Genomic DNA, 19,097 nt, shown 5'->3' with positions numbered 1-19,097 from the left:
CTGTTCCCTTTTAAATGGTCATCCCCCCACGTTCTCCAGGTGCCGATCCCACTGTAGCACCGTAAGAATTTCAGGCATACCAGCGGCGGGCTTCCTCTTCCTGATGTGTGAGTCTGCCCAAACCCTCCTCCGCTGTCAAACAATGGGGGAGTAACCAGAGGCCTGTGCTGCCCATAGAAGTCAAGGCCTTCACAAGAGGAAAGATGAATATTGGGTATGAAACACTGATTCGAACCGGGTGTGGATGGACAAAGAGCTTCTTTAAAACTTTGTTTAGAAACATTTTAATTGTCAAAAAGTTAGAAAACAGTAACATAGTATTAAACAAACCTTAAAGAAAGCTTAAACCTCTTAACATAGCTTTCCCTTCCAGAACACAGGGCTCAGAGATGAAACTAGTCACATGCACACTTGGTAAAAGCTGACAACGAGTTCACACTTAGCTTGCGCGAGGTCCCAACTCCTGCACGTGTACCGTACAGCCACGCTGTGCAGACAGCAAAGTGCCAATTCTACCCCTAAACCTCTTGGCACAGAACAGGTGGATTGAGAGTGGGGTAAGCTGTGTTGGTGTTGGCAGAGCTGCAATGCAGAGTAACGAGACAGAGGGTACCCGCTATTTGCATGCACTAGCCCTTCTTCTTTTGGGTCAGTCCAACCAGTGCTTTTGATTAAAGGGCATCTTCTGGAACACTGCAAGGCAAAGCAAAGAAACAGAGGAGTACGTCTGGTTCCTTTATCCCGCTGAATAGGAGATAGGCTGCAACTGGCTGGCCTCTTAGGACACATGGTGTGCAAGGCGGACCCATATAAACGATCAACATCTGATGGTGCAGGCTGCTTGGACTGTCGGTGGGGGGGGGGGGGGGGGGGTGGGGGAAGGGGGTAATTGATCGTTTTTTTAACTCGATGTGTACCGTAGCCCACTTGCAATGTTGCTTGTTGCTTTAGAGGGGAAAAAAAACGTGTGCCCCAAAACGCCTGGTGCGCCTGCAATCCGAGAACTCCGCCTCACTTCTTCTTTATTTCTGGCATGATGTCGATGGGCACTGGGAAAAGGATGGTAGAGTGACGTTCCGCAGCCACCTCGGCCAGCGTCTGGAGGTAGCGAAGCTGTAGGGCGTTCGGGTTCACTGACATCACCTGCGCCGCCTCTTTGAGGGCACGGGAGGCATCCCTCTCGCCTTCCGCAGCAATCACCTGGGGCAACGGAGAGGAATACACACAGGGACATTAAGAACACGAGCGGGCCATTCAGTTTCCACCCACCGGCCAGGGTCTGCTCTGCCGTTCAACTGATCTGCACGTCAACCCCCTTTACCTGATCTATATCCTTACCTAACAATGTCGATCGAGCTCAGTTGCGAGAGCACTAATTGACTCCCAGTATCCACAGCTTTTTTGAGGGAGAGTGTTCCCGATTTCCACTACCATTTGTGTGGAAAAATTGTTGCCCGATTTTTCTCTGAACGGCCCAGTTATAATTTTAAGATTGTGCCCATTCGTTCTGGGTTCCCCCACCATAAGAACAAAAGAACATCAGGAGTAGGCCATCTGGCCCCTCGAGCCTGCTCAGCCATTCAATAAGATCATGAATGATCTGACTTGGCCTCAACTCTACTTCCCCGCCGCTCCCCGTAACCCTCGACTCCCTTATTGTTCAAAAATCTGTCTATCTCCGCCTTAAATACATTCAATGACCCAACCTCCACAGCTCTCTGGGGTAGAGAATTCCACAGATTTTCAACCCTCTGAGAGAAGAAATTCCTCCTCATCTCCGTCTTAAATGAGCGACCTCTTATTCTGAAACTATGCCCCCTATGTCTCTAAGCCAGAATAAATAGTTTCTCCCTATCTACTCTATCGAATCCTTTTAATATTTTAAGCACCTTAATCAGATAAGAACATAAGAAATAGAAGCAGGAGTAGGCCATACGGCCCCTCGAGCCTGCTCCGTCATTTAATACGATCGTGGCTGATCTGATCATGGACTCGTCCACTGCCCTGCCTGCTCCCCATAATCCCTTATCCCCTTATTGGTTAAGAAACTGTCTATCTCGGTCTTAAATTTATTCAATGTCCCAGTTTCCACAGCTCTCTGAGGCAGTGAATTCCACAGATTTACAACCCTCTGAGAGAAGAAATTCCTCCTCATCTCAGTTTTAAATGGGCGGCCCCTTATTCTAAGATTATGTCCCCAAGTTCTAGTCTCCCCTATCCTCCCTGCACCCACCTTGCCAAGCCCCCTCATAATCTTATAGGTTTCGATAAGATCACCCCCGCAATCATTTGTACTCAATGGAATACAAGCCAACTTTACACACCTTGTCCTCATAATTTAACCCAATAAGCCCCGAATCAGTGCTGAACCCAACGTTCCCTATAAGCCGTGTGGCCGTGCAGCTGTCTGCCGGTCCCACGCGGCCCGGGACTGGCTGTTTCAATGTTAAGTTTCGCGCATGAGCAATGGAATGGGGCCGACCAGCCCCTTAAAGGGGCCACGCACCCAAAAAAATTGAGAGGGGGGGGGACATTGGCTGCTCCGCCTCCAATGCGAATGGAAAGACCCCATAACATTCTCGCATTTGCTCTCTGCTGATTTGAGCACCATCTAAATGTATTATGGGGTATGGTACTCAGCCCTGCAGGCCGGGAAGATCTCAGTGGTCGAAATTCGGTTTGTAACGCCGCCCGTCAGTGCCGGAGAGGGGCGGCTAAGGACTTACCGTCGCCACGGATCGGGTTCCTCGCCTCCCGGGGGCGGCGCCAAGAGGTACCGCTGCGCGCTCTACCGCCACCCACGCGGTGACATCATCGAGCGTACGACGCCCCCTTTGGCGCCATGGCTGTGACGTTAGGTTGGATCGGCGGTTTCATCGGCAGCTGCTGTTGCTGACTGGGAAAGCTGTCGGTACATCGGGGATCCCGGGGCGGTAAGGTAAGTTGTTAAGTTTAATATTTTTAGCTTCTATTTATTTATGGCAACTGTGGGGATGTGTGGGTGCTGGTCAAATACATTATCGCAAACTTTTTTTTTCCTTCCATTGTTATTTGATATGATGCCGGCAGTCGACCGCCGGAAAATTGAGTCGGCCTCCTGAGCTATTGCTCCGTTGGCGCCTGAGGACGAGTGTGCAGCGCCTCTTTTAGCGCTGCTCTCTCACCTTTGGGGAAAAATATCGAATTTGGCAATTTGAGGCGGTAAAAATCACCGTTCAGGCAGTGTCACTGCCTGAAAAACGGCGGTACCAAAATTCAACCCCTCAGCATCCATCACTGGTCTGTGCTGAGTTGGAACATCCCAGCCAGAGATGGCGCTATAACTGAGGGTACGGGGCCCAGAAGAGCCGAGGACCCAGGGGCAGCACGGGCCCAGCCCACACTGCGATATGTGTGCGCACTAGGCCCGTGCAGCAGAGCAAGTCTCCAGTCGTCCTGGGTAACCCTTGCCACTGGACCAAGACCTAGCTCTGTCAAGCCCGTGTGGTGGCTGGTGTTGCAACGGCCACCACACGTTAAAAAAGTCCAGGCACAGGCATCTTCCACCCCCTCAATTGGAGTTCAGGACTGGAATATCAGGTCCTTCATTAAAACATCTGCGAATTCTTGTGGAAGCAAGTCATCCTCGTTCAAGGGACTGCCTATGATGATGATATAACTGATCTCCAGCTCCCTGGACTTGCTCGGCGAGTTGAACCAAACATAGCATTGGCCAGGACTAGGGTTTCCAACACCTTCAGGATTTTCCATGAATGCAATATTAATCTCCAGGACACTGCTGGGAGCAAACCAGCGGGAGGAAAAAAAACCCACAGGGGCATTAAAAAATATTTTTTTTCTTCCGACACATTTGTTTATCAATTATACAAATGTTGAAGTTGGGAAAGAAAAAGCTGTTTGGCTAAGAGTGAATCGAAGAATGAAGACTCTGTTCGCTTTCCAATTGGCCATGGGACTGGGTTTCCTAGAGAGAATGGACATGTTGGGCGACCAGTGGGGGTGGGGGGGGCAGAATGTGTGGGGGCGCGAGGCAGCTGGCGGGAGGAGGTCACGTGATGAAACTTCTAGGATTACATCCAGCCAGAGTTGGCAACCTAAAGACCGACGATCTATTTAAAGCTGCCCACAGATGAAAACCAGCCCTCTTCTCGCTTCACATTCCCAACAGATAACTGAGCAAGGCTTGGTCCCCTCACCTTGGCCTTGGCATCCCTCGTGGCTTCAGCTTCTGCTGCCATCGCTCTTTGCAAAGCCAACGGCAGTCTCACGTCTCTGAATTCCACTCGCTGAATCTTGATCCCCCATCCCTTCGACGCCTCGAACAAGATATGCTGAGGGGAGCAAGGGCAAGACAATCAGATCAGGGGGGAATGTGATACAACCGCTCTGCATTGGGTTAAACAGCGGTCTGAGAGCCTTATACTGAGGGCGGAGTGTAAGAGAGAGAGTGTTATAATCAAGAGCCTTATACTGAGGGTGGGGTGTAACAGAGCGTTATATACTGAAATAGCCTTATACAAAAAGAAAAATGGATTTATATAGCGTCTTTCACAACCACCAAACATCTCAAAGCACTTTACAACCAATGAAGTACTTTTGAAGTTTAGTCACTGTTATAATGTGGGAAACGCGGCAGCCAATTTGCACACAGCAAGCTCCCACATACAACAATATGATAATTACCAGATCATCTGTTTTTGTGATGTTGATTGAGGGATAAATATTGGCCAGGACACTAGGAGAGAACTACCCTGCTCTTCATTGAAACAGTGCCATGGGACCTTTTACGTCCGCCTGAGAGGGCAGATGGTGCCTCGGTTTAATGTCTCATCCAAAAGATGTCATCTCTGCGACAGTGCAGCACTCTCTCAGCACTGCAGCGGGAGTGTCAGTCTAGATTTTTGTGCTCAAGTCCTTGGAGTGGAACTTGAACCCACAGGCTTCTGACTCCGAGGTGAGGGTGCTGCCCACTGAGCCAGTGCTGACACGAACAGAGATAGTCTTATAACCGAGAGTCTTACACTGAGGGTGGGGTATAACAGAGATAGCCTTGTAACTGAGAGCCTTATACTGAGGGTGGGTGAATTTGTTTGTTCGAATAGAGTGCAATTGTTTATGTTCGGGTAATCCCCTGTTTTCAGCGTACCTCCATCTGCTGTGCCATATTCTCCCGGTCGGAAAGGATGTCTGCCAGGTTCTTGGTGCCGAGAATGTTCCGCAGTGTTGTCTGAGCCAGTAGGTGAGTAACACTGCGCACGTTGGACACCCTGATGACCGCCATCACGGGATCGAAGATGTGATAGTAGACGATGGCGTCCACCACAATCGTGACAGAGTCTTTCGTTAAGACCTGCAAGCGAAACTCGTTACATGGGTTAACTGTCGCCACCAACAACTGTTCACTATCTCCAGTGCCAGAAGGAGGGTCCATCCATGTCGAGATACACAACAGACTGGGAAGTATAACAGAAAGATACTGCAAGCGAAGAGAGGTGAATGGAAGGGCACTGCAGTGGAGCAGCTAACAACTGAGCACCGAGAACTATCAACCAGCAACACAAAGAAGAGGAGGAAGAAGAAGTCACTCCGGTTCTCCCAGAGAAAATGCTTGATCATAGAAACATAGAATATAGGTGCAGGACGAGGCCATTCAGCCCCGTCGAGCTCGCACCACCATTCAACAAGATCATGGCTGATCATTCACCTCAGTACCCCTTTCCTGCTTTCTCTCCATACCCCTTGATCCCTTTAGCCGTAAGGACCATATCTAACTCCCTCTTGAACATATCCAATGAACTGGCATCAACAACTCTCTGTGGCAGGGAATTCCACAGGTTAACAACTCTCTGAGTGAAGAAGTTTCTCCTCATCTCAGTCCTAAATGGCTCACCCCTTATCCTTAGACTGCGTCCTCTAGTTCTGGACTTCCCCAACATCGGGAACATTCTTCCTGCATCTAACCTGTCCAGTCACGTCAGAATTTCATATGTTTCTATGAGATCCCCTCTCATCCTTTAAACTCCAGTGAATACAGACCCAGTCAATCCAGTCTCTCCTCATATGTCAGTCCTGCCATCCCTGGAATCAGTGTGGTAAACCTTCGCTGCACTCCCTCAATAGCAAGAATGTCATTCTTCAGATTAGGAGACCAAAACTGAACACAATATTCCAGGTGAGGCCTCTCCAAGGCTCTGTGCAACTGCAGTAAGATCTCCCTGCTCCTATACACAAATCCCCTCGCTATGAAGGCCAACATACCATTTGCCTTCTTCACCGCCTGCTGTACCTGCATGCCAACTTTCAATGACTCAATGATGTACCATTATACCCAGGTCTCGTTGCATCTCCCCTTCTCCTAATCTGCCGCCATTCAGATAATATTCTGCCTTCGTGTTTTTGCCACCAAAGTGGATAACCTCACATTTATCTACATTATACTGCATCTGCCATGCATTTGCCCACTCACCTAACCTGTCCAAATCACCCTGCAGCCTCTTAGCATCCTCCTCACAGCTCACAATGCCACCCAGTTTCGTGTCATCTGCAAACTTGGAGATATTACACTCAATTCCTTCATCTCAATCATTGATGTATATTGTAAAGAGCTGGGGTCCCAACACTGAGTCCTGCGGCACTCCACTAGTCACTGGCTGGCATTCTGAAAAGGACCCGTTTATCCCGACTCACTGCTTCCTGTCTGCCAACCAGCTCTCTATCCACGTCAGTACATTACCCCCACTACCGTGTGCTTTAATTTTGCACCCCAATCGCTTGTGTGGGACCTTGTCAAAAGCCTTTTGAAAGTCCAAATACACCACATCCACTGGTTACTCTACAAGTTACATCCTCAAAGAATTCCAGAAGATTCGTCAAGCATGATTTCCCTTTCATAAATCCATGCTGACTTGGCCTGATCCTGTCACTGCTTTCCAAATGCGCTGCTATTTTATCTTTAATAATTGATTCCAACATTTTCCCCACTACTGATGTCAGGCTAACCGGTCTATAATTACCCGCTTTCTCTCTCCCTCCTTTTTTAAAAAGTGGTGTTATATTAGCTACCTTCCAGTCCATAGAAACTGATCCAGAGTCGATAGACTGTTGGAAAATGATCACCAATGCATCCACTATTTCTAGGACCACTTCCTTAAGTACTCTGGGATGCAGACTATCAGGCCCTGGGGATTTATCGGCCTTCAATCCCATCAATTTCCCTAACACAATTTGCCGACTAATAAGGATTTCCTTCAGTTCCTCCTTCTCACTAGACCCTCGGTCCCCTAGTATTTCCGGAAGGTTATTTATGTCTTCCTTCGTGAAGACAGAACTAAAATATTTGTTCAACTGGACTGCCATTTCTTTGTTATCCATTATAAATTCACCTGATTCTGACTGCAAGGGACCTATGTTTGTCTTAACTAATCTTTTTCTCTTTGCATATCTATAGAAGCTTTTGCAGTCAGTTTTTATGTTCCCAGCAAGCTTTCTCTTATACTCTATTTTCCCCCTCCTAATTAAACCCTTTGTCCACCTCTGCTGAATTCTAAATTTCTCCCAGTCCTCAGGTTTGCTGCTTTTTCTGGCCAATTTATATGCCTCTTCCTTGGATTTAACACGATCCTTAATTTCCCTTGTTAGCCACGGTTAAGCCACCTTCCCCGTTTTATTTTTACTCCAGACAGGGATGTACAATTGTTGAAGTTCATCCATGTGATCTTTAAATGTTTGCCATTGCCTATCCACCGTCAACCCTTTAAGTATCACTTGCCAGTCTATTCTAGCCAATTTACGACTCATACCATTGAAGTTATTTCTTCTTAAGTTCAGGACCCTAGTCTCTGAATTAACTGTGTCACTCTCCATCTTAATAAAGAATTCTACCATATTATGGTCACTCTTCCCCAAGGGGCCTCGCACAACAAGATTGCTAATTAGTCCTCTCTCATTACACATCACCCAGTCTAGGATGGCCAGCTCTCTAGTTGGTTCCTTGACATATTGGTCTAGAAAACCATCCCTAATACACTCCAGGAAATCCTCCTCCACTGTATTGGATTACCCCAATCTATATGTCGATTAAAGTCGTCCATGATAACTGCTGTACCTTTATTGCACGGATCCCTAATTTCTTGTTTGATGCTGTCCCCAACCTCACTACTTCTGTTTGGTGGTCTGCACACAAACCCCACTAGCGTTTTCTGCCCTTTGGTATTCCGCAGCTCCACCCATACAGATTCCACATCATCCAGGCTCATGTCCTTCCTTACTATTGTGTTAATTTCCTCTTTAACCTCCTTTTCCTTTCTGTCTATCCTTCTTGAATGTTGAATACCCCTGGATGTTGAGTTCCCAGCCTTGGTCACCCTGGAGCCATGTAGTGAGGCCGGGGTCAGCATCAAACAAGAAATTAGGGATGCGTGCTATAAAGGTACAGCAGTTATCATGGGCGACTTTAATCTACATATAGATTGGGCAAATCCAATACGGTGGAGGAGGATTTCCTGGAGTGTATTAGGGATGGTTGTCCAGACCAATATGTCGAGGAACCAACTAGAGGGCTGGCCATCCTAGACTGGGTGATGTGTAATGAGAAAGGACTAATTAGCAATCTTGTTGTGCGAGGCCCCTTATATATCATATCAATTATATCATTCTTTAATTGCTGCCTGCGCAGTTAATTCGTCCACCTTATTACGAATACTCCTCGCGCTGAGGCACAGAGCCTTCAGGCTTGTCTTTTTAATACACTTTGCCCCTTTTGAATTTTGCTGTAATGTGGCCCTTTTTGATTTTTGACTTGGGTTTCTCTGTCCTCCACTCTTACTTTTCTTCTTTCTATCTTTTGCTTCTGCCCCCATTTAATCCCATGTTCTAGACTGAGCTTTGCAGCTGTAAGCATCGCTTTTAACTGTTTATATAGTGAAACGGCAGCCAATAAACTGGCTTAATTTAGGCCAACATCCCCAGGATCGAAGCACTGACCACACTCGACCAGCTCTGCTGGGCGGGCCACATCGTCTACATGCCCGACACAAGACTCCCAAAGGAAGCGCTCTGCTCGCAACTCCTACACGGCAAGCGAGTTCCAGGTGGGCAGAGGAAATGTTACAAGGACACCCTCAAAGGCTCCCTGATAAAGTGCAACATCCCCACTGACACCTGGGAATCCCTGGTCCAAGACTGCCTGAATTGGAGGAAGAGCATCCGGGAGGGCGCTGAGCACCTTGAGTCTCGTCGCCGAGAGCATGCAGAAATCAAGCGCAGGCAGCGGAAGGAGCGTGCGGCAAACCAGACTCCCCACCCACCCTTTCCTCCAACCACTGTCTGTCCCACCTGTGACAGAGACTGTAATTCCCGTATTGGACTGTATAGTCACCTGAGAACTCACTTTGTGAGGGGAAGCAAGTCTTCCTCGATTTCGAGGGACTGCCTACGATGATGATTAATTTATACCAGTATTTAATTAATATCAGTCTCTGTTATTGTCTCAGACTGGGATTAAACAAATCCCTACAGTCCGGGACTCTCTAATCTGGCATCAGTCCCGGCATGGGTGGCGTCCTGGTTTCCCGCGCTTCCTGGCTCTCAGTGTTCAGTGAGGTAAGCGGGCCGGGCAAGGAAAGGGAAGGGCAGGCAGCTGACTGAGGTGCTGAAGCTGGGCCTGAGGGAGAGGAAGGTTTAAAAAAAAAAAAGAAAGCACCAAACCAGCCCGGAGAGCGAGCGAGGCTCGAATTTCGCAGCCTGAGCCGGAGCGTGTCACAGGCGTTCAGGAGCCCGGGCACTGTGCCCGGGTACCGGTCTTTCTTCACATGTCAGTCCTGCTATCCCGGGAATCAGTCTGGTGAACCTTCGCTGCACTCCCTCAATAGCAAGAATGCAGCTCACCACCAATTGCCAAGGGCAGATAAGGATGGGCAATACAGGCTGTCCTTGACAGTGACACCCACATTCCGTGAATGAATTTTTGAAAACGGGAGCGGCGATAAGTGCATAGAAGTGAAAGAAATTAACATATTTCTGTCGCGCCTATCAAGACTTCAGAACATTCCAAAGTGCTTTACAGCCAATGAACTACTTTTTGAAGTGTGGTCACTGTTGTAATGTAGGAAACGCAGCAGCTAATTTATGCTCAGCAAGCTCCCACACACAGCAATATGATAATGACAGGTAATGTGTTATTCAGTGATGTTGGTTGAGGGATAACTATGACACTGGAGAATGTCCCATGCTCTTCTTCAAAGTATTGCCATGGGATATTTTATGTCCACCGGTACCTGGGCACAGTGCCCGGGCTCCTGAACTCCTCCGCCACGCTCCGACTCAGCTGCGAAATTCGAGCCTCGCTCGCTCTCCGGGCTGGTTTGGTGCTCTCTTTTTTTTTTTAAAAACCTTCCTCTCCTTCAGGCCCAGCTTCGGCACCTCAGTCAGCCGCCTGCCCTTCCCTTTCCTTGCCCGGCCCGCTTACCTCACTGAACACTGAGAGCCACTAAAAGATGGCTCCTCAGACAGTGCAGCTCACCCTCAATACTACACTGGGAGTGTCAGCCTGGATCTTGTGCTCAAGTCTCTGGAGTATGACTTGAACCCATGACCTTCTGACTCAGAAGCGAGAGTGCGACCACTGAGCTAACGCTGGCAACTTGTGTGACAGCAAAAACATGGAGGTTGGATGAAGGTCTGAAGCAGAGGACGATACATGATTATGCGGAGAGAGAACAGGGCAGGGAGAATGGTTTTAGATTGCTCCAGCAAGATGCAATGGACCAAAGGATCTCCTTATCCTCTGCCACTAGCGCACCATGGCTGCAGTGTGTGTGGGATAAACCACAGCAACTTGCCAAGGCTTGTTCGACAGCACCTCCCAAACCCGCAATGATGGAGAAGGGCAGAGGCACGTGGGAACGCCATCACCTCAGAAATCTCCCCCATATCACACACCACCCCGACTTGCACAAATATCGCACACAGATATGTGAAGAGAAAAAGATTAGTGAAGACAAACGTAGGTCCCTTGCAGTCAGAATCAGGTGAATTTAGAATGGGGAACAGAGAAATGGCAGACCAACTGAACAAATACTTTGGTTCTGTCTTCACGAAGGAAGACACAAATAACCTTCCGGAAATACTAGGGGACCGAGGGTCTAGCGAGATGGAGGAACTGAAGGAAATCCTTATTAGTCAGGAAAGTGTGTCAGCCAAATTGATGGAATTGAAGACCAATAAATCCCCAGGGCTTGATAGTCTGCATCCCAGAGTACTTAAGGAAGTAGTGCTAGAAATAGTGAATGCATTGGTGATCATTTTCCAACAGTCTATCGACTCTGGATCAGTTTCTATGGACTGGAGGGTAGCTAATGTAACACCACTTTTTTTAAAAAGGAGGGAGAGAGAAAACGGGGAATTATAGATCAGTTAGCCTGACATCGGTAGTGGGGAAAAATGTTGGAATCAATTATTAAAGATGAAAAAGCAGTGCATTTGGAAAGCAGTGACAGGATCGGTCCAAGTCAGCATGGATTTATGAAAGGGAAATCATGCTTGACAAATCTTCTAGAATTTTTTTGAGGATATAACTAGTAGAGTGAACAAGAGAGAACCAGTTGATGTTGTGTATTTGGACTTTCAAAAGGCTTTTGACAAGGTCCCACACAAGAGATTGGTATGCAAAATTAAAACACATGGTATTGGGGCTAATGTATTGACATGGATAGAAAACTGGTTGGCAGACAGGAAGCAGAGAGTCGGGATAAACGGGTCCTTTTCAGAATGGCAGGCAGTGACTAGTGGGGTGCCGCAAAGCTTGGTGCTGGGTCCTCAGCTATTTACAATATACATTAATGATTTAGATGAAGGAACTGAGTGTAATATCTCCAAGTTTTCAGATGACACTAAGCTGGGTGGCGGTGTGAGCTGTGAGTAGGATGCTAAGAGGCTGCAGGGGTGACGTGGACAGGTTAGGTGAGTGGGCAAATGCATGGCAGATGCAGTATAATTTGGATAAATGTGAGGTTATCCACTTTAATGACAAAAACACGAAGGCAGAATATTATCTGAATGGCGGCAGATTAGGAAAAGGGGAGGTGCAACGAGATCTGGGTGTCATGGTACATCAGTCATTGAAAGTTGGCATGCAGGTACAGCAGACGGTGAAGAAGGCAAATGGCATGTTGGCCTTCATAGCTAGGGGTTTTGGGTATAGGAGCATGGAGGTCTTACTGCAGTTTTACAGGCCTTGGTGAGGCCTCAACTGGAATATTGTGTTAGTTTTGGTCTCCTAATATGAGGAAGGACGTTCTTGCTATTGAGGCAGTGCAGCAAAGTGTCACCAGACTGATTCCCAGGATGGCAGGACTGACATATGAGGAGAGACTGGATGGACTGGGCCTGTAGTCAATGTAATTTAGAAGAATGTGAGGGGAAACGTGTAACATTCTGACGGGACTAGACAGGTTAGATGCAGGAAGAATGTTCGCAATAAGTAAGCCCAGAACCAGGGGTCACAGTCTAAGGATAAGGGGTAAGCCATTTAGGGCCGAGGTGAGGAGAATCTTCTTCACTCAGAGAATTGTGAACCTGTGGAATTCTCAACCGCGGAGAGTTGTTGATGCCAGTTCGTTAGATATATTCAAGAGGGAGTTAGATATGGCCCTTACGGCTAAAGGGACCAAGGGGTATGGAGAGAAAGCAGGAAAGGGGTACTGAGGTGAATTATCAGCCATGATCTTATTGAATGGTGGTGCAGGCTCGAAGGGCCGAATGGCCTACTCCTGCACCTATTTTCTACGTTTCTATTCCTTTATTGTCGCTGGGTCAAAATCCTGCAACAGCATTGTGGTAGCACCTTCACTACCCGGACTGCAGCAGTTCAAGAAGACAGCTCACCACTACCTTCTCAAAGGGCATAAGAGCGTAAGAATTAGGAGCAGGAGTCGGCCATGCGACCCCTCGAGCCTGCTCTGCCATTCAATAAGATCATGGCTGATCTTCAACCTCAGCTCCACTTTCCTGCCCTATCCCCATATCCCTGTGTGAGAATGGGAGCTGGGAATGGAGGTAAATAAAGAGGGCGGCAGAGAAGGCCCGAGACCGCAGGAAGCAGACCTGTTTGAGAACGGGAGCTGGGAGCAACTCAGCAGAGGCAGAATTCGAAACTCACGTCAGAGTAAATAAAATGACATCGGCACAAGGGAAGGAGCTGATTGGTGAATAGCTGGCGAGTGCTTTTTAAAGAAATTTTAAGTTTATTTTTGCGAAGTAAGTTCTTAATTTGTTAAATACAGGCATATCATCATCATCATAGGTAGCCCCTTGGAATCGAGGAAGACTTGCTTCCACTCCTGCAGTGAGTCCTTAGGTGGCTGAACAGTCCAATACGAAAACCACAGTCCCTGTCACAGGTGGGACAGATAGTCATTGAGGGAAGCAGTGGGTGGGACTGGTTTGCCGCAGGGCAGCTCAGTCCCATGGAGTGCACATCCTGTGCCATGTGGGGAGTCCTGGACGCTTCCCATGGCCTGAATGACCTATGGTAGCTCGAGATCCGTGTTTCGGAGCTTGAGCAGCGGCTGGAGTCACTGCGGTGCATGCACGAGGCTGAGAACTTTGTGGATAGCACGTTTCTAGAGGTGGTCACCCCACAGCTTAGGAGTGTGCAGGCAGATGGGGATTGGGTGACCGCGAGACAGAAGTGGAGGACCAGGCAGGTAGTGCAGGAGTCCCCCGAGTCCACCTCGCTCTCCAACCAGTATTGTGTTCTGAATGCGGGCGATGGCTCCTCTGGGGAGTGCAGGCAGAGGCAAGTCCACAGCACCACGGGTGGCTCAGCTGCACGGTGGGGGAGGAAAAAGAGTGAAAGAGCAATCGTGGTCGGGGATTCGATAGTTAGGGGAACAGATGGTATGTTGCCTCCCTGGTGCCAGCATCAAGGATGTCACTGAGCGGCTGCAGGACATACTGAGGGTGGGGGGGGAAGAGGGTGAACAGCCAGAGGTCGTGGTCCGCACCGGTACCAATGACATAGGTAGAAAGAGGGATGAGGTCCTGCAGATAGAGTTTAGGGGGGTAGGAGATTAAAAAGCAGGCCCTCAAAGGTAGTAATCTCCGGATTACTCCCAGTGCCATGAGCTGGTGAGTACAGAAATAGGAGGATAGAGCAGATGAATGCATGGCTGGAGAGATGGTGCAGGAGTGGGGGGCTTTAGATTTCTGAGGCATTGGGACATTTCTGGGAGAGATGGGACCTGTACAAACCGGATGAGTTACACCTCAACAGAGCCGGGACTAATATCCTTATGGCAGGGTTTGCTAGTGCTGTTGGGGAGGGTTTAAACTAGCTTGGCAGGGGGATGGGAACCTGAGAGTAGATCGAGAAGCAAGGCTGGAACTGGAAAGCAGAAAATTAGAAAGTGAATTTGAAAGGCAGAGGAAACAAATGCTGGAACAAGGGAGTTTGGCAGTGCTAAATGGTATATACTTCAATGCAATGAGTATAGGGAATAAGGCCGATGAGCTGAGAGCACAGATAGACACTCTGGGAGTACGATATTATAGCTATTACTGAGACATGGCGAAAAGAAGGGCAGGTACGGCAGCTCAACATTCCTGGTTACAGCGTTTTGAGACGGGATAGTGAGGGGGATAAAAAAAGAGTGGGGGGGGGCGCCACAGTACTAATTCATCATCATAGGCAGTCGCTTGAAATGAGGATGACTTGCTTCCACGCTGAAAAGGGATGAGTTCACAGGTGTTTCAATGAAGGACCTAATATTCCAGGTCCCGAACTGCATCTTGAAGGGTGGACGATGCTTGTGCGTGGATTTTTTTAACGTGTGGTGGCTGATGCACACCAGTCAGTCACACACATTGACACCTGTCAGTCACACGCATTGGCACAGAGAGACACAGATACAGACACACATACAGAGACATAACCACACACAGACAAGTAAGCGCAGATTTACATGCTATTCTACGTATTCCAATCAGTTGACCTACTTATTTTAAACAGATTGGTAACTGCTGTGAAAATAACATCAACTAGAGTATCTTGGCTAGAGTCTTTATTTGAAGTGGTCCCGCGACAATCACTAGCTACAGTCCCCGACCCTACCACACTAATTAAAGAAACAATCACAGGGGGGATGATTGTTAGAAGGATCCTCAAATTAGGCCATATGGGTTGAATTGACAGGGACAATCACACTGCTGTGTGTGTATTATAGACCCCAAACAGTCAGAGGGAGACAGAAGAGCAAATATGTAGGCACATTTCTGAGAAGTGCAAAAACTATAGGGCAGTAATCGTAGGGGATTTCAGCTACCTTGGATAAAATTAGTGTGAAAGGTATAGAGGGTACAGAATTCCTAAAATGCATTCAGGAGAACTTCTTAGGCAGCATGTAGCAAGCCCAATAAGGGAGGGGATAATTCTGGACTTAGTTTTGGGAAAAGAAAAGAGGCAGGTGGAAGGGGTATAAGTGGGAGAGCATTTTAGTACGAGTGATCATAATTCAGTTAGATTTAGGGTAGTGTAATTATGGAAAAGGACAAAGATAGACCAGGAATAAAAGTTTTCAATTGGGGTAAAGCCAATTTTACTAAGCTGAGATGTGATTTAGCCAAGGTGGACAGGAAACAGCTACTGGGAGGTAAATCAGCATCAGAGCAGTGGGAGGCATTCAAGGAGGAGAGCCTCAGGGTTCGGAGCAAGTATGTCCCCTTAAAGGAAAAGGGTGGGACTAATAAATCTAGAGCCCCCTGGAAGTCAAGGGACATACAGGGTAGGATAAAGAAAAAATGGGAGGCTTATGACAGATACCAGGGCTCAATACTGCAGAAACCCTGGAAGCGTATAGAAAGTGCAGGGCTGAAAATAAAAAAGAAATTAGGAAAGCAAGGACAGAGCATGAAAACATTTTGGCAAGTACAATGAAGGAAAACCCAAAGATGTTTTATAAATACACTAAGAGTAAGAGGATAACTAAAGAAAGAGTGGGGCCAATTAGAGACCATAAAGGTAATCTGTGCGTGGAGGCGGAAGACGTGTGTACGGTTCTTAATGAATACTTTGCGTCTGTTTGCGTCACGCTGCACCAGCCCTGTACCTCCCCCGACACACCCCACCGACCCTGTGTGTCCCCCCTGACACACCCCACCGACCCTGTGTGTGTCCCCCGACACACCCCACCGACCCTGTACCCCCCCCCGACACACCCCACCGACCCTATACCCCCCCCCGACACACCCCACCGACCCTGTGTGTGTCCCCCGACACACCCCACCGACCCTGTACCCCCCCCCGACACACCCCACCGACCCTATACCCCCCCCCGACACACCCCACCGACCCTGTGTGTGTCCCCCGACACACCCCACCGACCCTGTGTGTGTCCCCCTGACACACCCCACCGACCCTGTGTGTGTCCCCCTGACACACCCCACCGACCCTGTGTGTGTCCCCCGACACACCCCACCGACCCTGTACCCCCCCCCGACACACCTCACCAACCCTGTACCCTCTCCCCGACACACCCCACCGACCCTGTACCCCCCGACACACCTCACCGACCCTGTACCCACCCCCCCCCCGACACACCTCACCAACCCTGTACCCTCTCCCCGACACAACCCACCGACCCTGTACACCCCCCGACACACCTCACCGACCCTGTACCCACCCCCCGATACACCTCACCGACCCTGTACCCTCTCCCCGACACACCCCACCGACCCTGTACCCCCCGACACACCTCACCGACCCTGTACCCACCCCCCCCCCCCCCCGATACACCTCACCAACCCTGTACCCTCTCCCCGACACACCCCACCGACCCTGTACCCCCCGACACACCTCACCGACCCTGTACCCACCCCCCCCCCCCCGACACACCTCACCAACCCTGTACCCTCTCCCCGACACACCCCACCGACCCTGTACCCCCCGACACACCTCACCGACCCTGTACCCACCCCCCCCCCCGACACACCTCACCAACCCTGTACCCTCTCCCCGACACACCCCACCGACCCTGTACCCCCCCCGACACACCTCACCAACCCTGTACCCTCTCCCCGACACACCCCACCGACCCTGTACCCCCCCGACACACCTCACCGACCCTGTACCCCCCCCGACACACCTCACCAACCCTGTACCCTCTCCCCGACACACCCCACCGACCCTGTACCCCCCCGACACACCTCACCGACCCTGTACCCCCCCCGACACACCTCACCGACCCTGTACCCCCCCCGACACACCTCACCGACCCTGTACCCCCCCCGACACACCTCACCAACCCTGTACCCTCTCCCCGACACACCTCACCAACCCTGTACCCTCTCCCCGACACACCTCACCGACCCTGTACCCCCCCCGACACACCTCACCAACCCTGTACCCTCTCCCCGACACACCCCACCGACCCTGTACCCCCCCCCGACACACCTCACCAACCCTGTACCCTCTCCCCGACACACCTCACTGACCCTGTACCCTCCCAACACACCCCACCGACCCTGCACCCCCCCGACACACCTCACCAACCCTGTACCCTCTCCCCGACACACCCCACCGACCCTGTACCCCCCCGACACACCTCACCAACCCTGTACCCTCTCCCCGACACACCCCACCGACCCTGTACCCTCCCAACACACCCCACCGACCCTGCACCCCCCTGACACACCCCACCCCCCCGACACACCCCACCCCCCCTGTACCCCCGACACACCCCACCAACCCTGTACCCACCCCCGACGCACCCCACCGACCATGTACCCACCCCCCGTCACACCCCATCGACTCTGTACCCCCGACACATCCCTATCCCCCCCCCCCCGACACACCCCACTGATCCCCCCACCCCGACACATCCCACCGACCCTGTATCCCCCCCCCCCCCGACAAACCCCACCGACCCTCTCCCCCTCGACACACCCCACCGACCCTGTATCCCCCCCTTGACACATCCCACCGACCCTGTATCCCCCCCCGGCACACCACACCCCCCCAGACACTCCCCACTGGCCTTGTTTTCACAAAAGAGAGGGATGATGCAGATACTGTTATCGAGGAGAAGTGTGAAATATTAGATGAACTAAACACAGCAAGAGAAGTAGTATTCGGGGTTTAGCAGCTTTGAAAGTGGATAAATCCTGAGGCCCGGATGAAATGTATCCCAGCCTATTAAGAGAAGCAAAAGAGGAAAAAACAGAGGCCTATTTACTTTTAGATCAATATATCTTCCCGAACACTCTTTGACGGAGGAGCCCTTTCACATTGCTGGGTTTACCTCAGATACCGACCAACCAGTGACACCTACCTCTTGTGGCGGTACAGAGATTGATACCGTCCTCAAATCAACCAGGGAAAAGGAATCAGTACAAGGTATAATCCAGAACAAACCTAAAGTTGGGAACAAATATTGTTGGACTTTTAAACAAACAACAACTTGCATTTATATAATGCTTTCGAGTAGTAAAATGTCCTAAGGCACTTCACAGGATCATTAACAAAGTACGGCAGAGAATAACATAAGGAGTTAATAGGAGAGGTGGCCAAACGCTTGGTTAAAGAGGCAGGTTTTAAGGAGCAGAGAGAGGTAGAGAGGCGGCGAGGTTTAGGGAGGGAATTCCAGAGCTTAGGGCTCGGGCAGCTGAAAACACGGCCGCCAATGCTGGAGCGATGGAAATCGGGGATGCACGAGGCCAGAATTAAAGGAGCGCAGAGATCCTGGAGGATTATAGAGCTTGAGGAGGTTACAGAGATAGGGAGGGGCAAGGCCATGGAATTATTTGATAACAAGGATGAGAATTTTAAAATCGAGGTGTTGCCGGACCGGGAGCCAATGTAGCTCAGCAGGTGCAGGTAGGGTGTGAGGAGGCTTGTGCGGAGCATAAACACCGGTATAGACCAGTTGGGCTGAATGGCCTGTTTCTGTGCTGTAAATTCTACGTAATGGATTTGGAAACCTACCTGGGCCTTTGGCTCCACCACGAACAAGACGACCTAGTCGAAATATCACGGCTCTTTCATATTCGTTAACAATCTGGAAGGGAAGTTAAATGATTGTATGAACATCAACACATCAGCATTC

At 49.8% G+C, this 19,097-nt stretch overlaps 1 protein-coding gene across 5 annotated transcripts in view; it reads right to left on the bottom strand.

Moving 5' to 3' along the window:
- Positions 1-268: 268 nt before the first annotated feature.
- The window catches only part of LOC139275974 (stomatin-like), a 62,872-nt gene continuing 44,043 nt past the window's right edge, over positions 269-19,097 (bottom strand). For all 5 annotated transcript variants that reach the window (XM_070893250.1, XM_070893254.1, XM_070893253.1 and 2 more), the window contains 5 exons: positions 18,977-19,049; positions 18,324-18,406; positions 5,147-5,350; positions 4,197-4,331; positions 269-1,200 (listed from right to left, as the gene is read on the bottom strand). In XM_070893250.1, the coding sequence (XP_070749351.1) occupies positions 1,012-1,200; positions 4,197-4,331; positions 5,147-5,350; positions 18,324-18,406; positions 18,977-19,049 (684 nt within the window). In that variant the 3' untranslated portion in view covers positions 269-1,011. The remainder of the gene's footprint in view (positions 1,201-4,196; positions 4,332-5,146; positions 5,351-18,323; positions 18,407-18,976; positions 19,050-19,097) is intronic.

The sequence above is a fragment of the Pristiophorus japonicus genome, chromosome 11 (assembly GCF_044704955.1).
Source record: "Pristiophorus japonicus isolate sPriJap1 chromosome 11, sPriJap1.hap1, whole genome shotgun sequence".
Classification (NCBI taxonomy): Eukaryota; Metazoa; Chordata; class Chondrichthyes; family Pristiophoridae; genus Pristiophorus; species Pristiophorus japonicus.
Note: the sequence above shows the minus strand (reverse complement) of the source record. Positions and strands in the feature narration are given on the sequence as shown.